The sequence below is a fragment of the Taeniopygia guttata genome, chromosome 6 (assembly GCF_048771995.1).
Source record: "Taeniopygia guttata chromosome 6, bTaeGut7.mat, whole genome shotgun sequence".
Taxonomy (NCBI): domain Eukaryota; kingdom Metazoa; phylum Chordata; class Aves; order Passeriformes; family Estrildidae; genus Taeniopygia; species Taeniopygia guttata.
Window position 1 is genome coordinate 12,980,601 of NC_133031.1, and position 23,652 is coordinate 13,004,252.

At 40.2% G+C, this 23,652-nt stretch overlaps 1 protein-coding gene across 1 annotated transcript; it reads right to left on the minus strand.

Annotated features, from left to right (window-relative positions):
- Window positions 1-657: 657 nt before the first annotated feature.
- BMS1 (BMS1 ribosome biogenesis factor) lies at window positions 658-22,614 on the minus strand. Its single transcript, XM_030275892.4, has 23 exons — window positions 22,465-22,614; window positions 21,998-22,240; window positions 21,437-21,627; window positions 20,986-21,065; window positions 19,332-19,520; window positions 18,708-18,850; window positions 17,353-17,474; window positions 16,560-16,756; window positions 15,724-15,860; window positions 14,442-15,271; window positions 13,541-13,642; window positions 12,460-12,617; window positions 11,848-11,929; window positions 10,821-10,897; window positions 9,581-9,766; window positions 7,997-8,185; window positions 7,182-7,362; window positions 6,667-6,725; window positions 4,731-4,853; window positions 3,542-3,689; window positions 2,512-2,687; window positions 1,888-2,049; window positions 658-1,185 (listed from the first exon to the last, which is right to left on the minus strand). Exons 2-23 carry the CDS (start codon window positions 22,171-22,173, stop codon window positions 949-951), a joined length of 3,945 nt encoding a protein of 1,314 aa, XP_030131752.4. The 5' UTR covers window positions 22,174-22,240; window positions 22,465-22,614; the 3' UTR covers window positions 658-948.
- Between the last annotated feature and the right edge of the window lie 1,038 nt (window positions 22,615-23,652).

A 23,652-nucleotide genomic window follows, 5' to 3' on the forward strand; every position in this document is an offset into this window, starting at 1 on the left:
TTAATGCCATATACAGCATAAAAAATAAATTCTGCTGCTCTTCCAGCAAAATGATTGTTCAAAGTCTTCTGTCATGCACAGAAAGACTTCAACTGTCAGTTAATTTAACAGGATTTAAACCATCTACCACCTCTTCTCTCCATTCATCTTAAGCCTAACAGTGTACCATGAAACCAAGCTGGCTGGACACAGGAAGATGTTCCCAAAGGAAGCAAGTTACCCTTGTCAGTACTTACCCCACAGAAAATCACAGAGTAGCTACACACATTTGGGAAAGGCCTGATACTGATTGCCCAGAAAACTGCAGTCAGTGAGGGATCTACTGGCAGCCTCAGGGTGCCAAAACTGGCCAAGTAACACAAAATCTAGACGCAACACTGTTTTTAAGATCTGCTTAATAACCTAGTGAGAAGTGATAAAAACTGAGATGCTTTTATGTAGGGGGAAATTATCCTAGCACAGGAACGAGCTACTCTGATCAAAGATAAAGAATTTCCCAAACTCCTACCCAGTAAGAGCTGATCTTCACACCTTTTAATAAAAGATTTGCCAAGGGAAAAATGTAGGTAATAGCTCAAAATAAGGGACATATTTGGAGATATTCAGGGGAGTTTTCTTCTAAAGAACTCCACTAAGACAAAACACAAAGAAACAATATTCTGTAATTGATTAAAATATTTTATTGGCTAGATAGAATATGTAGTATGCATAGAAATATACTGAAATACCAAGTCCTCCAGAATATTCCTCTATAAAAACCACAATTCATACTTCCACATCTTATTTATATACAATGCCAAATGTACTCAAGAGTGTGAGTAAGGTCATATTTGCATTTCTTTCTTCTCTTGAAAGCACATCTGGTGAAGTCCAAGACCATTTTGTTTCTTCAAGAGAAAATTGCACAGCTACCCTATTTCCTCATTTGGCCTGAAATCTGATGAAATTTTATGTACTCTTCTCTCTCTTACTAGATCCTTTCAAGCTTGACTTCTGCCTCTTTTTCTCCCTTTGTCCCAGTATGCGATAGACTTTCTTCTTAGCTTCCTTTTGCCTCTTGAATTTCTGTTCATCCTCCTTCTGCTTAACTTTCAGATATTCTTTAAGCTGTTCCCGATGCTTTGCTTTGGCTTTCTTTATCTTGTAATTATTCACTGTACTCAAAGCACTGAGTAGAGCTGATATCTAGAACAGAAAATAGACAATCAACAGACATGCAGTTCAGTTTTGGTGAGCAAGACACAGTGCAGCCTTAGCAGACACACATAATGAATAAGAGATTCAAGGCAAGTTCCTAATTATCTCTGCACCCGTTATGCAATTTCTAAAATGGTTTCATTATTTATCCTGTTAGGAAGTTAATCAAAGGTTTAATTTTTGTGAACTCTGATTTTGGTTAGATAGCTCTTAAAAGGCTATGCCTAATTGCTACTATAGAACATTTAAACTGCAGTTTGGATCTTCTTGCCTTTGCAAGCACTCTAATTCTCAATTTTGCAAGCAGAATATTTGCTTCAAATCCTGTGTAAATAATGCATGGCAATGACAAGTCAAAAAACTGCAGCTGCCAATTTAAGTCACCCATAATATGAGAGCACTAAATCCAAGTGAAATACCTTGCAAGTGCTATGACAAGGACAAAAGTTGTATTTAGGCTTCAGGTGACCTACTAGTCTAAAAAATAGACACCATCCACTCAGTGACAGTTCCATATACATACTGTGTGCCAAACAGGAACAAAACAAATTGCAAGTGATCACTTTTCACTAGGAACATATATATCTTCAGCACTAGCAGTAGATTCAAATGCCAAAACAATAGTTAGAAAAGCTTTAAACAGCACATTTACCCTTCAGGAGTCCTTGTTTCAGAGTAAGTGATAATTACCTTCTTTTCATGAGGCTCCCTGATAACAGCTGGTCTCCACTGGTCTTTTGGAGTCTTGCCTTTCTTCTCAAGATTCTTAGGCTTATTCTTAAAAGGCAGTGCCTTCTGCAGGGCTTTAGGAATGTGAAGCTTATTGAAGTGCCTCTTCTCCCTCACAATAGGCTAAAATAATGAATAGAGAATATATATCATGATTTTAAAAAGCTTTTATCTAATTATTCATCTTTCAGCGGGGAAAATACCCCACAAACCACCACAAACCAAAACAGAAATACACACTCCTCAAAAAAAACACAAATCAAAAGTAAAAAAAAAAAAATCCTGACAACCTTGGACTGAACTGTCAATGATATGTTCATCCCAATGACTGCAGCAGAAGTCTCAGTAAGCTTCTGGAGAAGACTTCTGCCCTGCAGATTACTTTATAAACTTTAACTAACCCGTAACAATCTACTCTCAACTGTTTTATTTCCATCTCATGCCAGGACTGTGCCTTGTAGATAAAAATTTGAAGTCACACATGCATGTGTATGAACATGTATTCATACTGCTCTCAGTTTGCACAGGTCTGAGACACACTGCAAATTTGACTGGTTTTAAAAATAAAACAAAACAGAAATATACCTTATAGAGAGAATCCTTGTTTTGTTTCAGTTTGATGCCTCGCTCATACCTCAGCTGGCCTGTTGTCTTCATTCCACTCCAACTATCTTTCTCACCTGCCGGTTTCAGCAGGGATGTTACGGGGTTATAAAACATTGGGATAGAAACAGGATACCAAGTCCTCACAAAAACAATATCTGAAAGAAAAGGGAACGTTACTTGGCTCTAAAAATATGAAATGTGAAGAGTTCATCACATCTGCACTAAGCAAAGACTGCCTGAACAGAACAGATACCACACCACATGCTAGCACAGTTTTTGGTATATAGACCAAATGTCTTCAACTTGTGGTAAAAGCAATGCAAAATCCCATAAAGGCACGAACAGCACACATTCCTGAAGAGTAGGCAGCTGAATACCATCCTGTTCATCATTCATATTCAAGAACAAGCAACAGAATTCATAGATGTAGATGTGCCTGTATAATTACTGACAAAACCAATTTTCTTTGCCTATTTTTATAAAAGAACTAACCTGCTTTTATTTTGCACTATCTGTGATTTTGGTGTGTTTAGGAAAACAGGTCATATAAACCCAAGTAAGTATAAACTTGTATTCTCAATATCACAGTGACACAGCAAACACGGGAGATCCTCTGCACAATTTCCCCAAAAGGTTACAGAAAAAAGTTAACTGGAGTTACAATGCCAATTCTTGGACTTCTCAGAAAAGTGTCCTTCTAGCACTTGTACCATTAAATTCATCATGTTCAAGGACTAAAACCATGCTGTGTAAAGGATTACAACACTTGAAGATGCATGTCTTCAACTCATGCCTTTTTATCTGCATACTATATGTCTTCTGAGAATAAGTGAAAGAAATCCAACACAAAATATACTTCTTTTGAATTCCACTCTGCATCTCACAAGGTATTTCTTGCTCTACGAATTCATATCTCAATTATCAGATCCCAGAATTCTGAGACACGGCTTTACAATCTGTGAAGAAGGATGAAAGTTGTGCGATAACTTACTTGCAACATGCAACTTACCACTCATCAGCAACTTGTCTTCAAATGTTGCTCTGAAAGCACCCACGGGAGCCCGAAGGGCCTTTTTGATCTGTCCTCGGATGCCACTCACACTACGGATTGCTGCACCTTCAAATTTAGCCACTTCCAACTGAGAGTTAAACATTCCCTGAAAATGTGAATTACCCACCGTCACTCAAGATGCCAAGTCTCTCTTTGTGACCTGTGTAGGCCACAAAAACAGAATTCCCACAAGTATATCTTATAAACAGGAGAAGCATAGCATTGTCTTTAGACTAAGAGTGCTGATCATACCAAAAACCCACTGGGATGACTTTAGGTGAGCTACAGAAAGCAATCTACTTAGTCATATATCACAGGCAAGGTTGCTAAGCATTAAATAAATATATTTAAAATTTCAAAACTGAACATATCTACAGAAGCTTTACAGTTCTCCTTTAAAGTAATTTGGTGGAACACAGGATAACTTAAAAGCAAGCAAGCAAGCTGCCTTAAATTGCTAGTTCTGAGATTCTAATACAATACAGTTCCTGAAGGTTTGTGCTTCTTTCATATATCACAAGAAAAGCAAGGAAAAAAATCTGTCTATGCTTGGTGCAAATACTTAAGTGCTTCATTGCTGGGATCACTGCTTATCTGCTTGCTGCCTCAAATGCAGAACAACCTAAGCTCTCCCTGAGCCTGAAAGCACAGCTAAGCACAGTGGGAAGGTCAGTGAACATTCACTTCTGCAGCACTTCCTACCCCAAACATTTTTTTAAACTGTAACTGAGAAGTTTTAAGCACTGCTAGAAGTCTCCTTTGGCTCCAGAGCTGAAATTTAGTGGGAGAGATCAGACTGACACCTACCAGGCATAGGTTTACATCCTCCAAAGGTGTCTACCACTACTAATCAGTGTGGTTTAGGAAGGAAGCAGGGGGTGGGAAGGAAAAAAAATCACACCGAATGTGAATCAGATGACTGTTCCAGAATTTTTGTCTGGTTAACAATTATTCATATTCCTTGTAGTAACCAGTACCTTTAGAGATCACATAGAAGGGAGCTCAAAAAACCAAAGGCAGCTCCTGAGATCCAGAACAGCATTCAACAATAACTGAGAATTTATGCCTCAGGAAAAACAATGCCAGGTTGCATTCCTTCCTAATATTAGTACATCTGGTTTTACAGTATACATACCTATGAACTTACCTTAATAAAACAAGTGTTCTTAAAAATTTTGAATGGAAAACCAGTTAACTTTAATTTCTTAACAATAGTTATGGATTTATCTAAATCGAGCACAACTCCTGTGGCAGCAATCCGGAAGTCAGGCTGAAACATCAGACATGAAAGACACTGCTGAATGTGTATTTCTCAAACAGTGAAGATGCCATTTAGAATCACAGAATCATAAACCAGTGTGATTGGAAGGTCATCTAGATGACTTCTAAAGGTCATCTAGTCCCACCCCCCTAAGTGAGCAGGGGGGTGGGACTAGATTTTCCAATAGATAGGTTTCTCAGAGCCCCATCCAGTCTGATTCTGAGTATTTCCAGGGACGGGGCATCCACAACCTCTCTTGTCAACCTGTTAAGTGTTTTACCACCCTTGTAAAAAACTTCTTCCTCATATCTAGTCTAAACTACAACTCTTTTAATTTAAAATCATTCCCATTATCCTACCACAGGAGGCCCTGCTAAGTTTATCCACATATTTCTTTTAAGCCCCCCTTATGTACTGAAAGGCTGCAATGAGGTCTCTTCAGAGCTTTCTCTTCTCCATGATGAACCCCAACTTCCTCACAGCCCTTCCTCCTGGGAGAGGTGCTCCATCCTTCCAGTCATCTTTGTGACTGTCCTCTGGACCTGCTCCAACAGGTCCGTGTCTTTCCTGTGCTGAGGGCCCCGAGGCTGGTCATGGTACTCCAGCTGGGGTCTCACCAGAGCAGAGCAGAGCAGAAGGGCAGAATCCCCTCCCTTGCTCTGCTGCTGGCACTGCTCTTGCTGCAGCCCAGGATGGCATTTGCTCTCTGGGCTGTGAGTTCCCATGACCACAGCATGTCCAGCCTCTCGTCCACCAGAATCCTCAAGTCCTTCTCAGCAGGGGCTGCTCTCAATCCCTTCATTGCACAATCTGCACTGATACTGGGGGTTGCCCCACTGGTGTGGGAACCCATAAGGTTCCAATTGAACCTTATAGCCTTCCCCCAGGACCACTTCTCAAGGCTCCCCTGGACATATCCATTCCTCAGGCATGTCAACCACATCACTCAGCTTAGTGGTGCCTCCAAACTGTGTCACTGATGGTCAGTGCTGGTCCCAGTACAGAGTGCTGAGGGACACCACTTGTCACCACTGCACATCAGGACACTGCACGTTGACCACTACCCTCCAGATGTGGCCATTCATCCAACTCCTCCTCCACTAAACAGTCCACCCATTGAATCTTTCCAACTTAAGAGAGAAGTATGTTGTGGGGCACCTGCACTCCACATTTCACTTTTAAGATTCAGAATTTCTAACCTTTACAGAAGTAATGCAGCATGAAAAATGCAGATTGACTAGTACAGACTAGTTGAGGTGCTGCTGACATAACATTCCTACCATTCACTAATGAGATTTCCAGAGCTGCCATTCTAATTACCTTGGAAACAATCTAAAAGTCCTTGTGATCTACCTCACTGTGTTCTCTTTATGAAACAGAATCTTACTCAGACAGGAAGTCTCAAAGGAGAAGTGCTTTGTGCACTGCTCTAAGACACTGTATTATGTGAGGGACACATGATGAAAATAGCCTTTTCAAACATGCAAAAAGACAACTGTGCAATAGTACTTTGAAGGCATATTTAGGAAGGAGATAATAATTCCACAGCTTCTCTGGGCAACCTGTGAAAGAGCCTCATCACCCTCACAGTAAACAATTTCTTCCTGAAATTTGTTTAAAAAAACAAACAAACAAAAAAGTCCTCTCCATACAGTTTCCCACCTCAACACAATACACCTTTCAAAAGCTTGAGTCTAGCTACTTTCTTAGTTCCTACAACTACACTGCTTTATCATAATGTAAACCTTCTTCCCAAAATATACATATTTTGCCCAAATATCCATAGAAAACATTAATCAACATTCTGTGGTAACAAACCTACCGTTGTGCCACTAACAGACTGCACTGCCAAAAATCCTGTCCCCTGAGGAGTGATGGGCCCTAAAAGAAAATAAATTTTAAAATTTCTGAGGAGTTTTACTACACAATATCTAGCCCCTATTTAAATTCCAAAAGCTTAAAAATACATGACAAATATACTCAATTAAGAAAACCAAAGTTTAAAGAACTTGAACAATTGCTCACATTTAAAGCCCCATAAAGGAATGGTTAACAAGAAGTTATTCATGCAAGGGCAGGGCCCATAATGTGTGCAAAGTCTATCTCTTCGATATGCGACAACTTAGCAGAATGCTCAGAATTTGTTTAAAAGCCAAACAATTCACAAATCATTTACATAATCCACAAATATTAGACAACTGCCTATTTTCCCATACTCCTTTGGCGTATGTTTTGTTCCACAGGGAAGTTTCAAAAGCTGCATTTCTCATTCCAAAAGCTGCATTTCCTGGTGCGTCCCGCACAGCCCGAGCGGCGCAGGGCCGCAGCGGGGCTCACCCCAGAAGGCCGCCCCGCAGTGCATGTGCTGCGGCGTGTACTTCAGCAGCCGGTGCCGCCCGTTGTGGTCCTCCATGTAGAACATGGGGATGGTCTGGAAGCGCCTCCAGCCCAGCGACAGGATCAAGGGATCGCGCGTCTTCAGGATCTTCTTGTACCACCGGTGCTTCTTCAGGCGCAGCTGAATAGAAGAGAAGGTGAATCATGCTACTACAGGATGGCAATAGTGATTCTGAAATTCAAGCCTTAATTTTTCAGGAATGACTGAAAGCAACTTCTATCTACACTAGAATCTTTAATACACTAAGTTATATCTTTGTTTATCTTCAAACATTCGCATTAATGTTAGGTCGACTGGGAAGCTCAATCAGTATGTCATTCACTCTGAAGCCATGTGTGTATGTATACAAGCAAGTATTATATTAAAAATACATTTATATATGTGCTAGTAGCTTTTCTGTAGTCACTTGTATATGGATCATGAAGGTCAGAGTACAATTAATGTTTGCAACTTAGCAATCACAGTATCAGATCTCAGTCCTGAGACACCTCTGCAGCTGAACATTAAACAACAGTAACCTTTTCCAGTTATCCAATACAGTAACCTTTTCCAGTTATCCAATTAAGCCTGTAAAAATCCAGGATCTGCTACTGTAGAACTACACTTTGTGTCAAAAGCCAATCCCTATTCAGGAGACAAGGATGGAAGTTTCTCTCTGTGTTTACTGTATTTTAAGCACAGAAAGCAGTAACTCCAGACACCCTGAAGCACACCTGTACCGAGATAAAAAGCACTCAGCCCTTTGGCTACGTACCTGTACATAGCCGACATTTCCCTCGCTGTTGCCGAGACCACCCAGGATGATAGGATAATGAGGATCAAAGTTCAGGACAAATTCACAGGGCACATTCTCAATCTCTATTCGAACATACATCCCAGGCCTGAATCCCTCATACTGCACTCTGGTCTCATCATCTTGATCTTCAAATTCCGCTCGATTAAGCTATGTGACAAAGAACATCATCATTCACAAAATTCAAGTATTAGTAACTTGTTCATGAAGGGCTGGTTCTACTTAAAACATGCCAACATGTATATAAATCTTTTTGGGAAAGATCTAATAGGTTTTGTGAGTTCCTATTCAGAGGAAGATCTCTACCATCACAAAGTCCTTCCAATTTGAGATCCCAAGTGGGCCTGTTAGTCTACTTGAAAGACAGTACCCAAGAGAAGCAAATGGCTGAGTGACTTCTGATACACCTTGCACTATGGTGACTTTGGATTTTAAAGATACAACTGTCTGAAGTACATTTTTTTATTTAGGAGCCCAAGTACCTTTTAAAGTTAATGTCCTGATCTTTAACGTGTCACTTCATGAGGATGCTGCACTCCTGTCTTACTCAGCAGCTTAAAAATATTTTTGTGCATCCTTACATTGTACATCATCAAAAGCTCTTTTGTACCATGGAATAAGGAAGTAGATATTGTGCAAATATTTAAGAAGATAGCCTTGTGAATAACAGAAGCCTCACCCTCCTGTTCTAGCTCCTGATGTTTAGCTACCCATAAGACACTGATTCTTTTACCGGAATGTCCTTCTTTACCCTTTAAGTGCTCTCAGTGCATCAGCATAGCAGAGCTCAAATTACCCTTTGTGACAGAGGCTAATACAAACAGGTAAGGATTAATTTAACACTATTTAGGGCAAAATTTTCTCAGAAGACAAGACAGTGGAGTTATTAACAATGTAATGCAGTGTTCTCCCAAGTCAGTGAAAGAAGGAAATTACTTTTAAGCTTAAAAGTTCTTATGCAAAAAATCAAAGGCCTGGAACAAAACCAACACCTCACATTCTGGATACAGTTACACTGAAGACTTCTACCACATGTACAGAGCAATAGTCATTAATTATTTTTTCCTCAAAATAACTTCACAGTTGGATGAAAAAGACTGTGACAGAGAATTTATTCATTAATAACACTGCAAAAAAATCACAGCAAAACAATACTAGGAAAATATGAGAGAAATTAATATGAGGAGAATTTTCGCCTTCCTACACATAAAAGGATGCCTTTTTTATTTAAAAAACTTTTAAAGTAGTTGAAGTTTAGATTATACATCCACCTTATTCAGTGATTTAAAGTATGGTTAAATACTGCACTCAGTTTAAATTAAGCTTTCATTTGTTTGGCTTGTTTGCTTATTTTCCTTTCCAGATAACAGAATCAAAAAGTTCAAGCATTAAAAAAATCACAAGCATGTATTTCTTTGTGTGTACTTTCTGAAATACCTCCTCAGCACCACCTGTGTCTCAAAGAAAAAGTCTTTTGGGGACAAACTCTGTGGAGCATTTTTGAAAACACATAACCAGATAAATTGTCAAATTAGCAGATTATACCTGTGCTTGTTTATGCATTTCTTCTTTAAGATCATCAAAGTATGTGGCATCCCCTTCATCATATTCTGCATCAAACATTTCTTTAAGCTTTCTTTTCTTGTCCATGCGCTCCTTTTTCTTTTCCTCCTCCTCAGGTTCTGGTTTAGACATTTTTTCATCTTCGTCCTCCTCTTCTTCACTTCCAGACTAATCAACAATAAGTTGTCACACATATAAAATGGTTCACTGAAAACAACCCATTCTGATCAACATTTTGATAGATATTATTAAACAATATTTTTATAGATATGATATATGATCAAACAATACTTTTTTATAGTGTCAATTATTAGACACTTGAAAAACATTTCCATTTTAGACAGAAATTATTAAGCTGTTCATACAAGACAACTTCAGCAAGGACCAAAAGATCTCATGATCTAATCATATTCCTTTCACTGACAAAACTTTTTTGACTAAAAATCATTTTAACGTAAGGGAACAGACCCTACAACTGACCCTAGAATAGCTCTCAGTTATTTCTAGAGCTAATATAAGAATATATAATACAGGAGGAAAAAAAAGTAATTGTTGATAGCATTGAGCAATACTGTGCTGGAAGGCTAGAAGCACTCTTGAGACCAGGGAGAAGGAAGTTTGTTCACAGACCATTTGAAAACTGCCAAAATTATGCCATTACCCTCAATTTTATAATGAATGCAAAGCCATCAAGTTGCTCAGTCCAAAAAGAAATTGATTTTTCAGTTTGTACTGTCACAGACAACTATAGTTCTGTTATTGGAAGATATCCAAGCCACAGCATAAAATTGCTTCCACCAACCTCCTTTATGCAGATAAGAGGAATGAACTAGGAAACTGTGTCAAGTTTCCACTATTTGTTGTGTTTAAACAGAGTGCTATAATCTTCTGCATCAGATGAGATGATATAGTACAAAGAATCATGATTACATTTGGTTTTAAAATACTTCTGTCCTGCCTCCAGATCCTCCAGCTCTTGATTAAGCCTGACACCTACTGTTAAATAAGTGAGGTGACTTCTACATAATTAACTATAAACAAAAATTCAAGCTCAGGCTAAAAACATGCCATTCTAGATAAAGTCAGTAATAAACATAAATTTTCTTTCATTGATTTCCTTCCTATTGATTCTATGAACACCACATTTATTACATAGGATGCCTATCACTTGGTAAGAAACACACACTTATGTTGCTAAAGAACACAAAAATGCAGATCAGACCTGCTCTCCTCCAGCAGCAGCCTTTCCTTTGTGTACAACCCCAGTTTCCAGATCTTCAAAATCTCCATACAGCTCTTCTGCAACAGTGAGCACCCAGGACACGTGAGCATTAGTTAACCATTCTGCTGTATTGCTCCACACCATCTCTCATGTGTTCAGTACTATGCATTTCTCAGTGCTGCTGTGGAGATTAGTTTCAGTCCAAATATTTTTGATTCCCATCAAGTTTTATATGTTTGTTCTGTCCTCTCTACAGATTCAGCTGAAAATTCCCAGCTAAACTCAACGTGGCTCCTCTTTTACCCTTTCAATACCCTTATGATTTAAAAAATGTAAATTAAGTTTAGATAACACCAAAGGACTCCCAATACATACATTTGCACTCTAAGGACACAAGACATCAGCAGAGCAATTGAGTTCCTATGTTTAATTTAAAACAAAATATATAGCTGACAGTTTTTAAGTTAAAAACATAACCTTGTAGAAGACTGTTAAAGCACAATCATAATGCATGTAAGATACAGCCACATTATTAAATTAAATATTTCCAAATTAAAAGCAAACAAACAAAAACACCACCTCAAAAAAAATCTGAAGATAGGTCTCACTTTTCAGCCAAACATGAAAGGCGAGTTTGTCTTCCCAATAAATAATAGTTTCTTTTTATTTCTACCATGACTATCCAAAAGAATAAACTATAAATGATGAATAGATTAACTCAGACACATAGTTCAAAGCTGGCATGTCCAAGTCTTGAGACTAAGGACTCCATTTTATAATTTAAATTACATTCTCTATTTTTTGGAAAATAAATTTCCAGAATGTGTTATGTGCCTACTGTTTCTACAGAGTCTGACAGCAATGTGTAATTATGTCAGTATCTACATAATAATTTATATAATAGCTTGAAAAAAAAAAACCTGCAAGTATAGCACCAAGGCACAATATTCTACATACATAACTAAAAAGTCATACTTTTCTTAAAAAACCTGTATACAGGAATCATTTTTAGAAGTGTTACACGTACCATCTTCCTCCAACAGCTTTGCTGCATCTTTATCATCCTCCCACTTTCCAGTAACAAAGCAGTCTCGAATACTGCTCATAACCTGCAAAATAAGTGTCATTGCCTTGCACAGCTGCAGCTTATCATCAACAGAAATGCTCCACAAGACATTCCCCACTTCCCCATCAGAGACATCACCTCAGAGACAATTCTACCATGCAGCTCCACATCAATTCACCCATTACCAAAACTACACAATGCCTCCCCAAAAGCAGGATTGTAAACCCAGTTTAATTCTTGCTCAAAGGTCTTTGCACTACCAAAATCTCTGCCCTACACTGTATTTTCATTTGGGTCTTCCCTGCTTTTTAGTTTTGGTAAAAAAAAGAACAAACTGTTATCCACCAAATATTCACGTGGGATAAAGATTAAATTGATTTACTGTAACTTGCCACTCTTCTAAGAACAAACCTTGGAATCTGTTACTTACAGTGACAGCAAGTGGCAGAATCTAAGACACAGTGGCCATAGCTCCCACAGGTCTGTTTCAATGACAACTCAGTCATACTTTATGAGACACAGACAGGGCAGAACCAGGCAGGATATGCAGAAGCAATTATCCAAGGGCATTACCTCTTCTAAATCCCAATCTTGCAGCTTTTCTACCAGAAATTTGGAGCAGTCAAGAGCATTAGCCTTCTGTTTGGATGCTTTGTCTGGACGGCTGACACGAAACAAACCTCCGAGTTCATCATCTGCATCCTCACTCTCCTGGTCCTCATCCTCCACAGCTAAACCAAACACAGAGGCTGTGATGATTTCCCCCACAGTACATGCATGAAATTCATTAACCACCTATCTCCTTGTTTCCCAACAGCTGCAGCAGTTTGAGGAAATTAAAGAACCAAACTGGAACCGTTTTAAATGTAAAAGCCTGAACAGAAAGGTACACTGATCTAGTTGTTTTCGTAACTGGAATTATATTAAAAAAACATAAGTAAACAGAGTATGCTTGTTCAATATCACAAACTGGAACAATACCAAAATGATCTGCGAACAGGAAGGATATTAAGCTTGTCTGTAAATCAAGAATACCAGAGTGGAGAATCTGTCAGAAAGTCTTTCCACACCTGCACTGGGGAAGGTTTACAAAGGCCAAATTCTCATCACATTCTACAAAGGTTCTGCAGAATGAGATTGGCACACTCACACAACCACTGTAAAAGTTGTGAATTAAAACAGGACAAGTTACATAAATAGCAATTTTCTCTTCCTTTTAAGCCAGCTATTTTCCCCTTGACAAACACCTGATACTATGAAATGTATAAGAGAGTCTTTCATAGTCACTTTTCTGTGAGACAGATATTCCTGAAACCAGCCAACAGACAAAATCCATTTATGAAACACTATTACCACAATGGGTTTGCATAATATCTATCAATCATTACACCCTTAAACATTTGGAAGAAATAACTGTATCAGAAAACATGAGTAACAACTGACTAGTCTGGAAAATGAACTCAAAATGCTTTTTATTGGAAAAGTAAAAACTGTCTTATACAATTATTAGTGAAAATGAGCATCAGCAATTAAAAAGTAATTAACTCTCCTCAAGCCTCCTACCAAAAGACCGTGCTCAAATATTCAGACTTGAAAGCTTGGTAACAGCTAAAAGCCAGCACATACTGAGACAAGTTTCCAAACAGATCTGTACCTGTTCCATACACAAGTTTACGAAGATTGGGGGTTGATCGCTGCTGTCTTAGAAAGGCCTCAGCTGCCTTCTGTGTGAGATCCTCTTTCCATTTAAGTGCACCTGAAAAGGGAAAAAAATTGCAAAAAAGAACAAGAATCAGCAACTACAAAAATAATTTAAATAAGGACATGACAAGAGGCTTAAAAAGTGTAGACAGAACCCACAGTTTCTTTTTCTCATACTCCATATACACACAGAAACATAAACTGTTGATAATAAATTATGCCACTGATTTTTTTTTTTAGGATAGAATTTTAAAAATTTATTAACAACAGTAACAGATTTGATCATGCTCAGGATGATACATATCTTCTTCACAGACTCACAGAATGGTTGAGGTCGGGAGGGACTTCTGGAGGTCTCTGTGTCCAGCCCCACTGCTCAAGCAGCCTGCTAAGGCAGGCTGCTCAGCACCATGTCAGGATGGCTTTTGAACATCTCCAAAGATGGAGATACCTGTTCCACTGCACAGTGAATACTTAAGGCATTTAGCAACATTCCCCCAAACATGTTTTTTAGTCTTTCTAGATCTAATAGAGCATCATAATTTTACACACATAGCTATAAAGATAAAGTAGATGCAAAATCAATTAAGTTTTGTTTATAAAATGAATCACCTCTAGAGGAGGGAAATCTGACACCGCATACTACAATGTAAATAAAAGGCTTAATAGCAAGTATTTCAGGCTTTCCTAACTTGAAGTTTTTCTACTTAAGAATAATATATAAATACATACACACACACACACACACACACATATATATATGAAAGGCAAAATGATGGAGTATTTACTAATGATATCCTTTAACAATTAGTACAATTAAAGTGGACAGTAAAAATTAAACAGTTATAGTCTACCTGTTGTGTCAGCAGAAAGATCTATTTTTTCTTCATACTCCTCTTCCTCTCTTAGAAGGTTCTCCACATCATCATCCTCAGTATCTACAGTTTTAACTTTAGTCTGTCTAACACTATCAGCTTTCTTTGCTTGACTGTGCTGAAATCCATTCCTATTTGATTCTTCAGCTTCTAATTCCTCATGTGATCCTCCTTCATCATCACCCTCTTCAAGGGAAGAGTTCTCATCCTCAGATTCTGATGCCTCTTCCGCGGTGCAGTTTCCTGAATCTGTAGTGAGCACTGCTTTTCTTTTGGGACTGTGCTCTGAGATTTGAGGTTTTGTTTCTATATGTTCACTATCCATATCATACTGCTTAGAGTCAGCTCTTTTATTTGCAGCCTCAGGTTCACTACCTGAGCTTTCATCTTCACAAGTCCTTTGTATGTCCCCCTCCTCCTCTTCCTCCATCTCACTGTCTTCAGGGGCAGTTTCTTCTTCTTCAGAGCTCATCTCCAGATCATCATCACTGTCAGCAAATGCTGGGAGCTCATTCACAGCTTCTTCCTGAGCCATCTCTGTTTTCAGACGCTTGGCTCTCCTAACAGCAATCCCTTCCCGTAAGAGCACTCTCTCACTTTCTTCCTCAGCATCATTTTCATCATCACCATCACCGCCATCTTCAGACACTGCTTCTTCATCTCCTTCTTCTTCATCTCCTTCTTCTTGGTCATCTTCCTCATCACTTGCTACATCATCATTTTCCTTCTCATCATCTTCAAATACGGCCTTCCGACGAACTCTTCCAGTCTTCAAATCCACCTGCCTCTCTTCTTTTGGCATCACAAACCTGTTTTCCCAAAGACCACATTTGGGGTAAGATGGCAAAGTACAAGAAGATTTTAATGAAAGAATTAAGCTTCATGGTAATATTGTTAAACAGTTCTACAAATTTTCTTTCAAACAAAATGAAGTTATGTAGACCATTAGAAAGGCACCGGCATCCTTTAATGTCTCTTTATTCAAGAATATTGAATGTTATTGAATGCAAAAAAAAAATAAATTTTTTAATTTTCCATGGAATGTATTAAAACAGAAATGTTACTTGTACTAGCAAGAAATTCCTGGAAGGCAGGACTACACTGCTTGCAAACAATTACTTCTGTCCCAAAATACAGTGTGGCATATGAGTAATCTCAGACGACGAAAAATCAGACAATATGTCATTTTACTAGCTGTGCTCTATTGAGAATTTTCCCTAAATTAGAGCCTGAACTTAGAGATTCAGCATTTAAAACTTACTCTTGTCCTACATCTTCTGAACCCAAGGGTGCAGAGTCCATGAAGAGAGAGACCTTGCTTGATGCCATCTTAACATCAATGGCTGAGTGTGTGGAGATGAGGCTCTGAACAAGTTCATGATTTGGCCTCACTTCCTCCTAGAAAGATAAGATTTTTTACTTTTCAATTAAGTCAAATAAACAAATGTCTAATGACAGCTATCAGTCTAAACCAGCAGAATATGCATATGCAAGAAAAAATTGCAGAGCATTTTAAATAAACATTTTCTCAGAATAAAATAGCAAGGTCTCCCTTCCCCTCTTCACATTTCAAGAATGTCTATAATATCAACCCATGAATAATTGAAGAGGGACTCCTCCACAATATGCAACTACTACAGTAAATACCATCACATTATCACAGACCCAAAGATATTTAACATTTAGCACAATACAGGGGAAAAAAACTGAATTCAATTTGTTTGTAGGTAAAGCTTTTTTTTTCCTCCCTTTGACCAATTAATTCCTTTAAGTTTTCTCCCAACAATCACCATGTCCTGCAAAATAAGAGTAGTAACAGTCCATCGCCAAGAGATTTCATAAATCTTAGGTCAATATTTGGAAAGTTATTACACAAACTAAAGGTATAATATCAACTGATCTTCCAATGTTTTGTACAATAACAGATAATAGAAATATCACTTCTCTGAAATCCCTGAAGTAAAAAACTAATTACCCACTATAGATAGATAAGGATTGATTGTTTTACAGAAGCTTATTTTAAAACACCTATTTTGGCTTTAATGATGAAAACTATATTTTCCAAGAGAATTCAAACCACCAGTAGCATTCTTTTACCTCTTCTTTTTCATGAGCATGGCTTCCACCAAGGTCAATGTAAACAGCATCTTTATCATACACAATTCCCCCAACTCCTGAAAGAGGGGCATAGACAAGCTTCTCTTTCTCATTTAAGGAACGTTTCTTCTGCTGCTCAGGGAGAGCACAGGGGTCTGGCAGGAAACTCACATCACTTACAGTGAAGTCTCCAACACCTGAGGGAACACACAATAATTCACCAACAGGAAACTCTGTACTAAACATCCAACTCCTCTGCCTTACCACTAAACTCAGAGAAGTATACATAAATTCACCAGAATCCTGCAACGCTTTGTTTGTTTCTTTGTTTGTTTTCAAATGATAGCAACTCACTTTTCTGAGTAGGTCTGTAAATTCATTATCATCGTATTTCTTAATTAAACTTTTTAATAATTCCTTTAAAATATTATTCAATTCTGACCATAACAAACATATTACATAATTTACTAATTCACATCATTCAAATTTACTTTCCATCATTAGGGTTGGTATGTTTTACATTTTAAGCACCTATAAAGTGATACACCTTTGAAAAATTTTAAATACTTTGAATAATGTGTTTATCAGTGCAACAAAACTGCACAACTAAAAGCAAAACTATTTACAAGATTTATTTTCACAAAAATGTCCATTATGAAAAAAATTTCAAAAACGTAACAGGTATTTAAAAAGGTGAAAATCTGTTGTATAACATACTTTAAGATACAAATCATTTCAGCGATGTTGTTTTTCACAGATCAATACAGAAAGAGTTCTAAGACTGATAAATTACCTGGCATATGTATTTGACTTCTGTTTTTCAGGTGTGCTCCTCTCAGGTATCCATACAGTGATATCTTCCTGTCACATTTGGGATTGATTCGAACCTCCTCTGGGTTTGTCAGCTCTTCCATTCTACTCAACATTTAAAATGACAGTTAAAATATCCAGAGTCTCAATGATAACTTTTGAGAGAAGGTAATTTAAGAGAAGAGAACATCACTGCTGCCACTGCATGATCTGCAGACTCTAATAGTCAAAACTGAATTATCATAAGAAAGAAAAAAATCATGGAAAAAACGGTCTCCTAAAAACATTTTAGAATTGTATTTTAAAAGCTGTACAATTATGTTCAACAAATTTCCAGAAGGTTTACTGACACTTCACTGAACAGATACTGCTTTCTTAGCACATTTTAACTACTCTTCATCGGCTTTGCACACAAAACCCTCCTCTAATCAAAGTCACCATTAAAGGGCAAACAGCCGCATGTCACATTCCAGCAGCCACACAACACCTTCTTTTCCCTAAGAATGGTGGTGAGCAACACCACAGAAGCTACCAGGGAAAAGAGTGGTGTCTGCAGGCAGAGCAGGGGGAAACTCCTTTCTACACTGCCCATGGGAGGCGGCACAGAGAGCCAAGCAGGAGAATTGGGGACACAAGCCGTCTGCAGAACAGCTTAAAACAATCACGAAACTGCAACAGTTACAGCAACCTAAAACAATGTTACTGAAAAACTACAGAATGTGGAGTTTGCATTTTCCCTCTCTTTGCTTTATGCATTTTGCAGGACTTTGCACAATGCTTATCTACTTCTCTGATAATTTTTCCTGAAGAAATAGAGCTAAAGAGGCTCATTCAAGGCACCTTGGATTATTGTGGGAATTTAGTCATAACTGTAAGCATTTTGACAGTAAAATATGAAAGGTGAGGTAATTTCTCAAGCAAGCACAGCTGCCATCAAGATTACTTTCGTGTTCCAAAGAGACTGTGAATCAAATGCTATACTGGGAGATGGAGCAGAAGAGATATTCCAGGGAACTCAGAGGACTAATTCACCAGCTGTTGTTTAATCACTAGAATGCTGTTTCTTTTCCACAGAAATTCAGAATAACCATCAACAAGCAGGATTATTTTAATTATCTTGTGTTTCAAAAGTGTTTACAATATACCAGAGTGGTGAACATGATCTGACACAAATGAAAACTGAACGGCACAAACCTGGAGAGGCGCCTTCCCTTCCCAAAGCCACTCAGGGAACACCAAACACCCATTCACACACAGAGCTGAGGGCTAATAGCACAGCTTTTTCAAACAACAAGGTGCTACCTACACTGAGAATAAAGAACAGAGAGAAAAACACACCTGTCTGCAAGAATATATGGGTGAGACGTCTGCCAAGTGAGAGGCCGGAATTTCATAACTGAGATAAAACGCCCCAAATTGTGAATTTCCTGCTTTTGATATTCTCCATGAACCATCCCAGACAAATAAAACAACTTGGCACCCTAAACACATTAAAAAGACATAAAAACATAAAAAATTCGATTTAATACCCATAAAGCTAACAAGAAAAATATACAATTAATGCAATGCTAATTTGTAAATCTTAATTGAAAATTACATTACAACTGGGTCTGAAAGATCAAACTAACCAGGTTACTTCAATATGAAAATTATCCCCTAAATCTCACTGGAAAACTATTCACATCCTCAAGACCTCAAACAGACCTACAAGCAGATCATCCTTGAGCAGCACCTGCATTACAGACCTAGTAGCAAATTTAGTGGCTTATCACACTGGCTAGAGAATAACCACACAAGTATTTCAGCAAACGGGAGAAAGATGAAACAATCTGATACAGTATCAACATTGCTCACTTAACTATTTGAAAGATATAAGGACATAATAAACACAAGTATTGACCCACTTTTAATTTAGCGTCCATAAAGCAAAGTACATGAAAAAATTATTGCTAAATGTCATACCGGATACACTTCAGTCCAGAATCTGTGCTTTAACTTCTTTTTAGTCTTCTTTAATTGTTTGTTGTTCTTGAATGTGTCCAAGTGGGTTAGAACTCCCATAATTTTGGGAAAGCCATGTACCTGGCAAATGTTCAGGAATTCAAATGTCTCCATCTCAAATCCAAAGCTGGCATCAATGAGCATGAGAACCTGTAAACACAATATTCACATTTTACTGAAGCAATACCACAGTGCCCACATGAGTTTATTTCAAAGACCACGCCTTTAAACTCTCAAGCTTCTCAGGAACCAAAATTTTGCGAAAGGTTCTGTACTTTCTTTTCATACACTTGAAAACCAACTTTGGGTTTTTATCTGAAGTATGGAACTTGGCTGCTAAAGATGTTCTAGATGCTCTAAGTATGCAGTAACATTCTTTATTATAAGATCTGAACAAGTGTTTACCTGGTGAATCTAAAACATGCAAAACTGATTATCTTCCAAGATTTTCAGGAACATCTTAGAAAATTATTAAAACTCTTGTATCTGTGTCTTGGATACACTAATGCTGCTAAGGCCAAGTCTTTTGGTAAACAAAACCAACTTTTTTCCCTTGTTGCAACTGCTGTTATACATCACTAAAATGCACTGGCACAGGGAAACAGCAGCCAAGAGTCACATGGAAATGCAAGCAAAGTTGGTTTAGGGTCTTAACAATAATAAAGAACTTAAAGTATACAGGAACTGATGACAGATATTCAAGCACTGATGTAATCTCGCACCCCTAATAATAAATCCAAACAGATTCTCAGCACCACCATGTGCACACAGAATCTGAAACATCCACCAAATACAGCAGCAGAAGTATTTGTATTGTTTGGTACATCTCCTGTACTCAGTAGAAAACATGCAAGTAGAAGAATATCTAGCTCAGTGTACACATGTATTTAGATATTTACATAGTTAATACTTAGACAAGGATCCAAATACCTAATCAGCTGCGAATAGGTATTTGTAACAGTGTAACAGAATAATATAACAGAATAATATACTCCAAATCCACTTGTAAAGTAAAATTATAAACAAATGGATCATGCACTGAATCCCCAGGATCAGTTGATGTAATCTCTTGATACAAAAGTTGCAAGTAAATTACAACAGTGACCACGCTCCACTGAAATCAGTTATATTACTACAAGATAGATGGAGACAGATGGGGACCTCAGAGTGCATAAAAAAAATCCCAATTACTACACTAATACATACTTCCACTTTGAACATTAGTTGAAAACTTCTTGACTAAAAATCATTTTCAGATTTTATATGGCTTAACCAAATCCCTTAACGAGAAGTCACTGTCACCTTGGCTTGTTATAACATCTTCCACTAGGAGTTTACCAGTGGAATTAGCAATGAAGCTCAGCAGCATTTCCCTTCTTTCACATCCTCCCCACCACCACACACACACTTTACTTTCCCCCACCCTCAAGATGAGGAAAGTCCTGGGATTGTTCCAGAACATGAGGTTTGTCAAAGAGTTCAGATCTTGTTCTCTTTGAAACCAAAGACAGTTTTGCCTTTGACAGCAAAAAATGTGTAGAGAAACGAGACACTGGTGCAGTCCAATCAATTCAATATAAATTATAGTAGAAATCACATTGCATTGTTAACTTACCAAATCAGCAACTTTAGCCAGGTCAATCATTGTGTTAATGTCACATCCACATTCAATAATGGTCAGCCGGCGTTTTTTACCTGAAAACAGAATTAAGCATCAAAAAATAAAACAGAGGGAGCAAGCCAATTCATAGTTTTCTTTTCAAGTCACATTCCAGAAGTTCCTCCAGGGTATCTGGGACCCAGATTCTGGTCTAGCATGCAAATCATCCAACATGCATCACTGCAGAAAAGTCTGGTTTTACCTGTTTATAATTCTGCTAAAACATATTTTTTTTAATTTAAAATTATCTGAGCTTCTTTTACTATACCTGTGCCAAATCACACATCCAAATGATTCCTTCAAAATGTCCAAAAATCATGAGAACATGAACACATCCAAGCTCTCAAGGCAAGACAAGTAAGGAGCACAAAAGAAGCATTTCCATTTCTCCTATCTTTGTTCTCACCTGAAACAATTGTAACAGGACCCCGGATTTCAACCAGCTTTTGCCTTGTGAAGTTCTTAATGAGACACTTTATTACAGTGCTCTTCCCAACCTTGGGAGGGCCAACCACAACCACCACCACTGGAGGTGGCTCCAAAGGAGTCCGGTCAACCACGGGAATGTGATGCTTTTTAGTCTTCAGATCCTGAGTTCTGAGGAGAAAATTTGTAATAAATAAATACAGGAATGTCATGGATAGTGGTATTTGCTATGTGAAAGTCTTCAGTATTTGGAAAAGCTTGAACACAAAATGGAGCACAAGCAGAGATATCAGGAACTCTGAGTCTAAGGAGCCATACTGCTTTTCTATCGATTAGCACAGTGTACAGTGTAACAGAGATGCACAAAGCACCCCACTTCTGACACACACACATAGACTAGAGCATGAATGATGAACGCTAGGCAGACACTCCAGTGAAAATCACAGTCTTTGCATGCCTACACGAAGCAACAAAGAAAGCCCAGGCAACCCCCACCCCTCCAGCCGCCTCTGCACGCTCCAGAGCCAGTTCCCCTCCTCACCGATGGAAAGTCCTGGCCATCCGCACCGCGGACTGCACCGTAAAGGCTTTGGGGTTTCTCTTCCGTGCATTCTCCTCTTCGCCTATTCCCAGGTCATTGAGATAACGTTTCCTTTTCTTCTCTGCCTTTGGCCCGCTATGCTTTGCACGATGCTTCTTCTTCTCTTTCTCCTCCATCTTACTCGTTCAACAGTTGCTTACAACCAGCAGGATTCGGAGTTCCTCCGTGCGACAGCGGGCGCAGCTGGCACAGACAGAGAGCGCGGTTAGCACAGGGCCCGGGTACACAGCACAGCCGCTGGAGAACACCGCGAAGCACCACCGGACCCACCTCACGGGGCCCATTCACACCCCGCACGGCAGCCCCGGGCCCCGCGGGCACCGGCCAGGCCGGCAGCGCCGCGGCGGTGCGGCCGAGCGGCGGGAGCTGCCGGCACAGCGCGGGCCTCACGAGCAGCCAGCACTCACCTGTGCCGGGCGTGCCGTGGGCCCCGGTCCTGCCCGGCCCGACGCTGTCCCCCCGGGTCGGTGCTGTTCCCCCGGGCCCCGCGCTGTCCCCCCGGGCCCCGCGCTGTCCCCCCGGGTCGGTGCTGTCCCCCCGGGCCCCGCGCTGTCCCCCCGGGTCGGTGCTGTCCCCCGGCCCGGCCCACGTGCGCCCGCACCGGCCGCTCCGTTGCGGAGCCACCCTCCCGGAAACAGCGGCTGCGCGCGGAGTTCCGGCCGCGGCGGAGCGCTATTGCCGGCGCACACGGTGGCGGCGGTGCCCGCACGGGGAACCGGGACGGGAACCGGGACGGGAACCGGGACGGGAACCGGGACGGGAACCGGGACGGGAACCGGGAGGCCGCCCCTGTGCGCCTGTTTAGGAATAAGTGACTCTCCTGCGAGCCGTGTGGAAGCCCGCCGTAGCTGCCCGTGGGGCCGGCCCCGCAGCACCCGGAGCGGAGGAGGCGCGGGGACCTTCCGCTGCCCGCCGTACGGACTGGCAGATGCGGCCCCAGCAATTACTGCGAGAAAGAAATTAAATCAACCCGTGCCAAGAGCTACGGGAGGATCAGCATGTCCTCCGAGAGGGTGACAGCCGATGAAGAAAAGGCCATTTGCAGTGCAGTGAGCTCGGACGGAACCGAAGGAGGGCAGACAGCGCGGGTGTTTCAGCTCTGACGGGGGTCACGGAGCCGCTCCCGTGCCCAGCCCCGCCTGGCACCGGGTCCGCGGCCCCTTAAACCTCCGGGAACGTGACCCCACCGCCTCCCGGGCAGCCCATTCCCGGGTCTAACCACCTTTTCTGTGAGGAAATGCTTCCTGGTTTCCAACCTAAACCTCCCCTGGTGCAGCTAAACACCGTGTCCTCTCCTCCTGTGGCTAACACAGCTTAGTGGGGGCGTTTTGCAGCCACAGGGACATGCCCGGGCATGCGGAGGGTGCCCAGGTGGGCAGTGAGCCATGGCTTTATCTCGGCTCTGCCCCGCCTGAGGGTCAGTGCCCTGAGGTGCTGGAGGTGCAGACCTGCTCCGTGCAGAGCCCTCCTGTCTGGGGTGATTGTCCTTGTGGCGTGAGCCAGCGAGGGGCAGGGCTGCTAACGAGGTGTCCGGGCCTGTCACCTCCCTCGGTGCTGCCGGCCGGCCCCATCCTGCCTCCAGGCAGGGACTTCAG

Excerpts from the sequence above, each read along its gene's own strand:
- BMS1 (XM_030275892.4), bottom strand. The coding sequence starts at position 22,173 with ATGGAGGAGAAAGAGAAGAAGAAGCATCGTGCAAAGCATAGCGGGCCA. Across the intron at positions 18,851-19,331 it reads TCTGGACTGAAGTGTATCCG|GGTGCCAAGTTGTTTTATTT; the intron begins GTATGACATTTA and ends TAATGTGTTTAG. Across the intron at positions 6,726-7,181 it reads CTGCGGGGCGGCCTTCTGGG|GGCCCATCACTCCTCAGGGG; the intron begins GTGAGCCCCGCT and ends ATTTTCTTTTAG.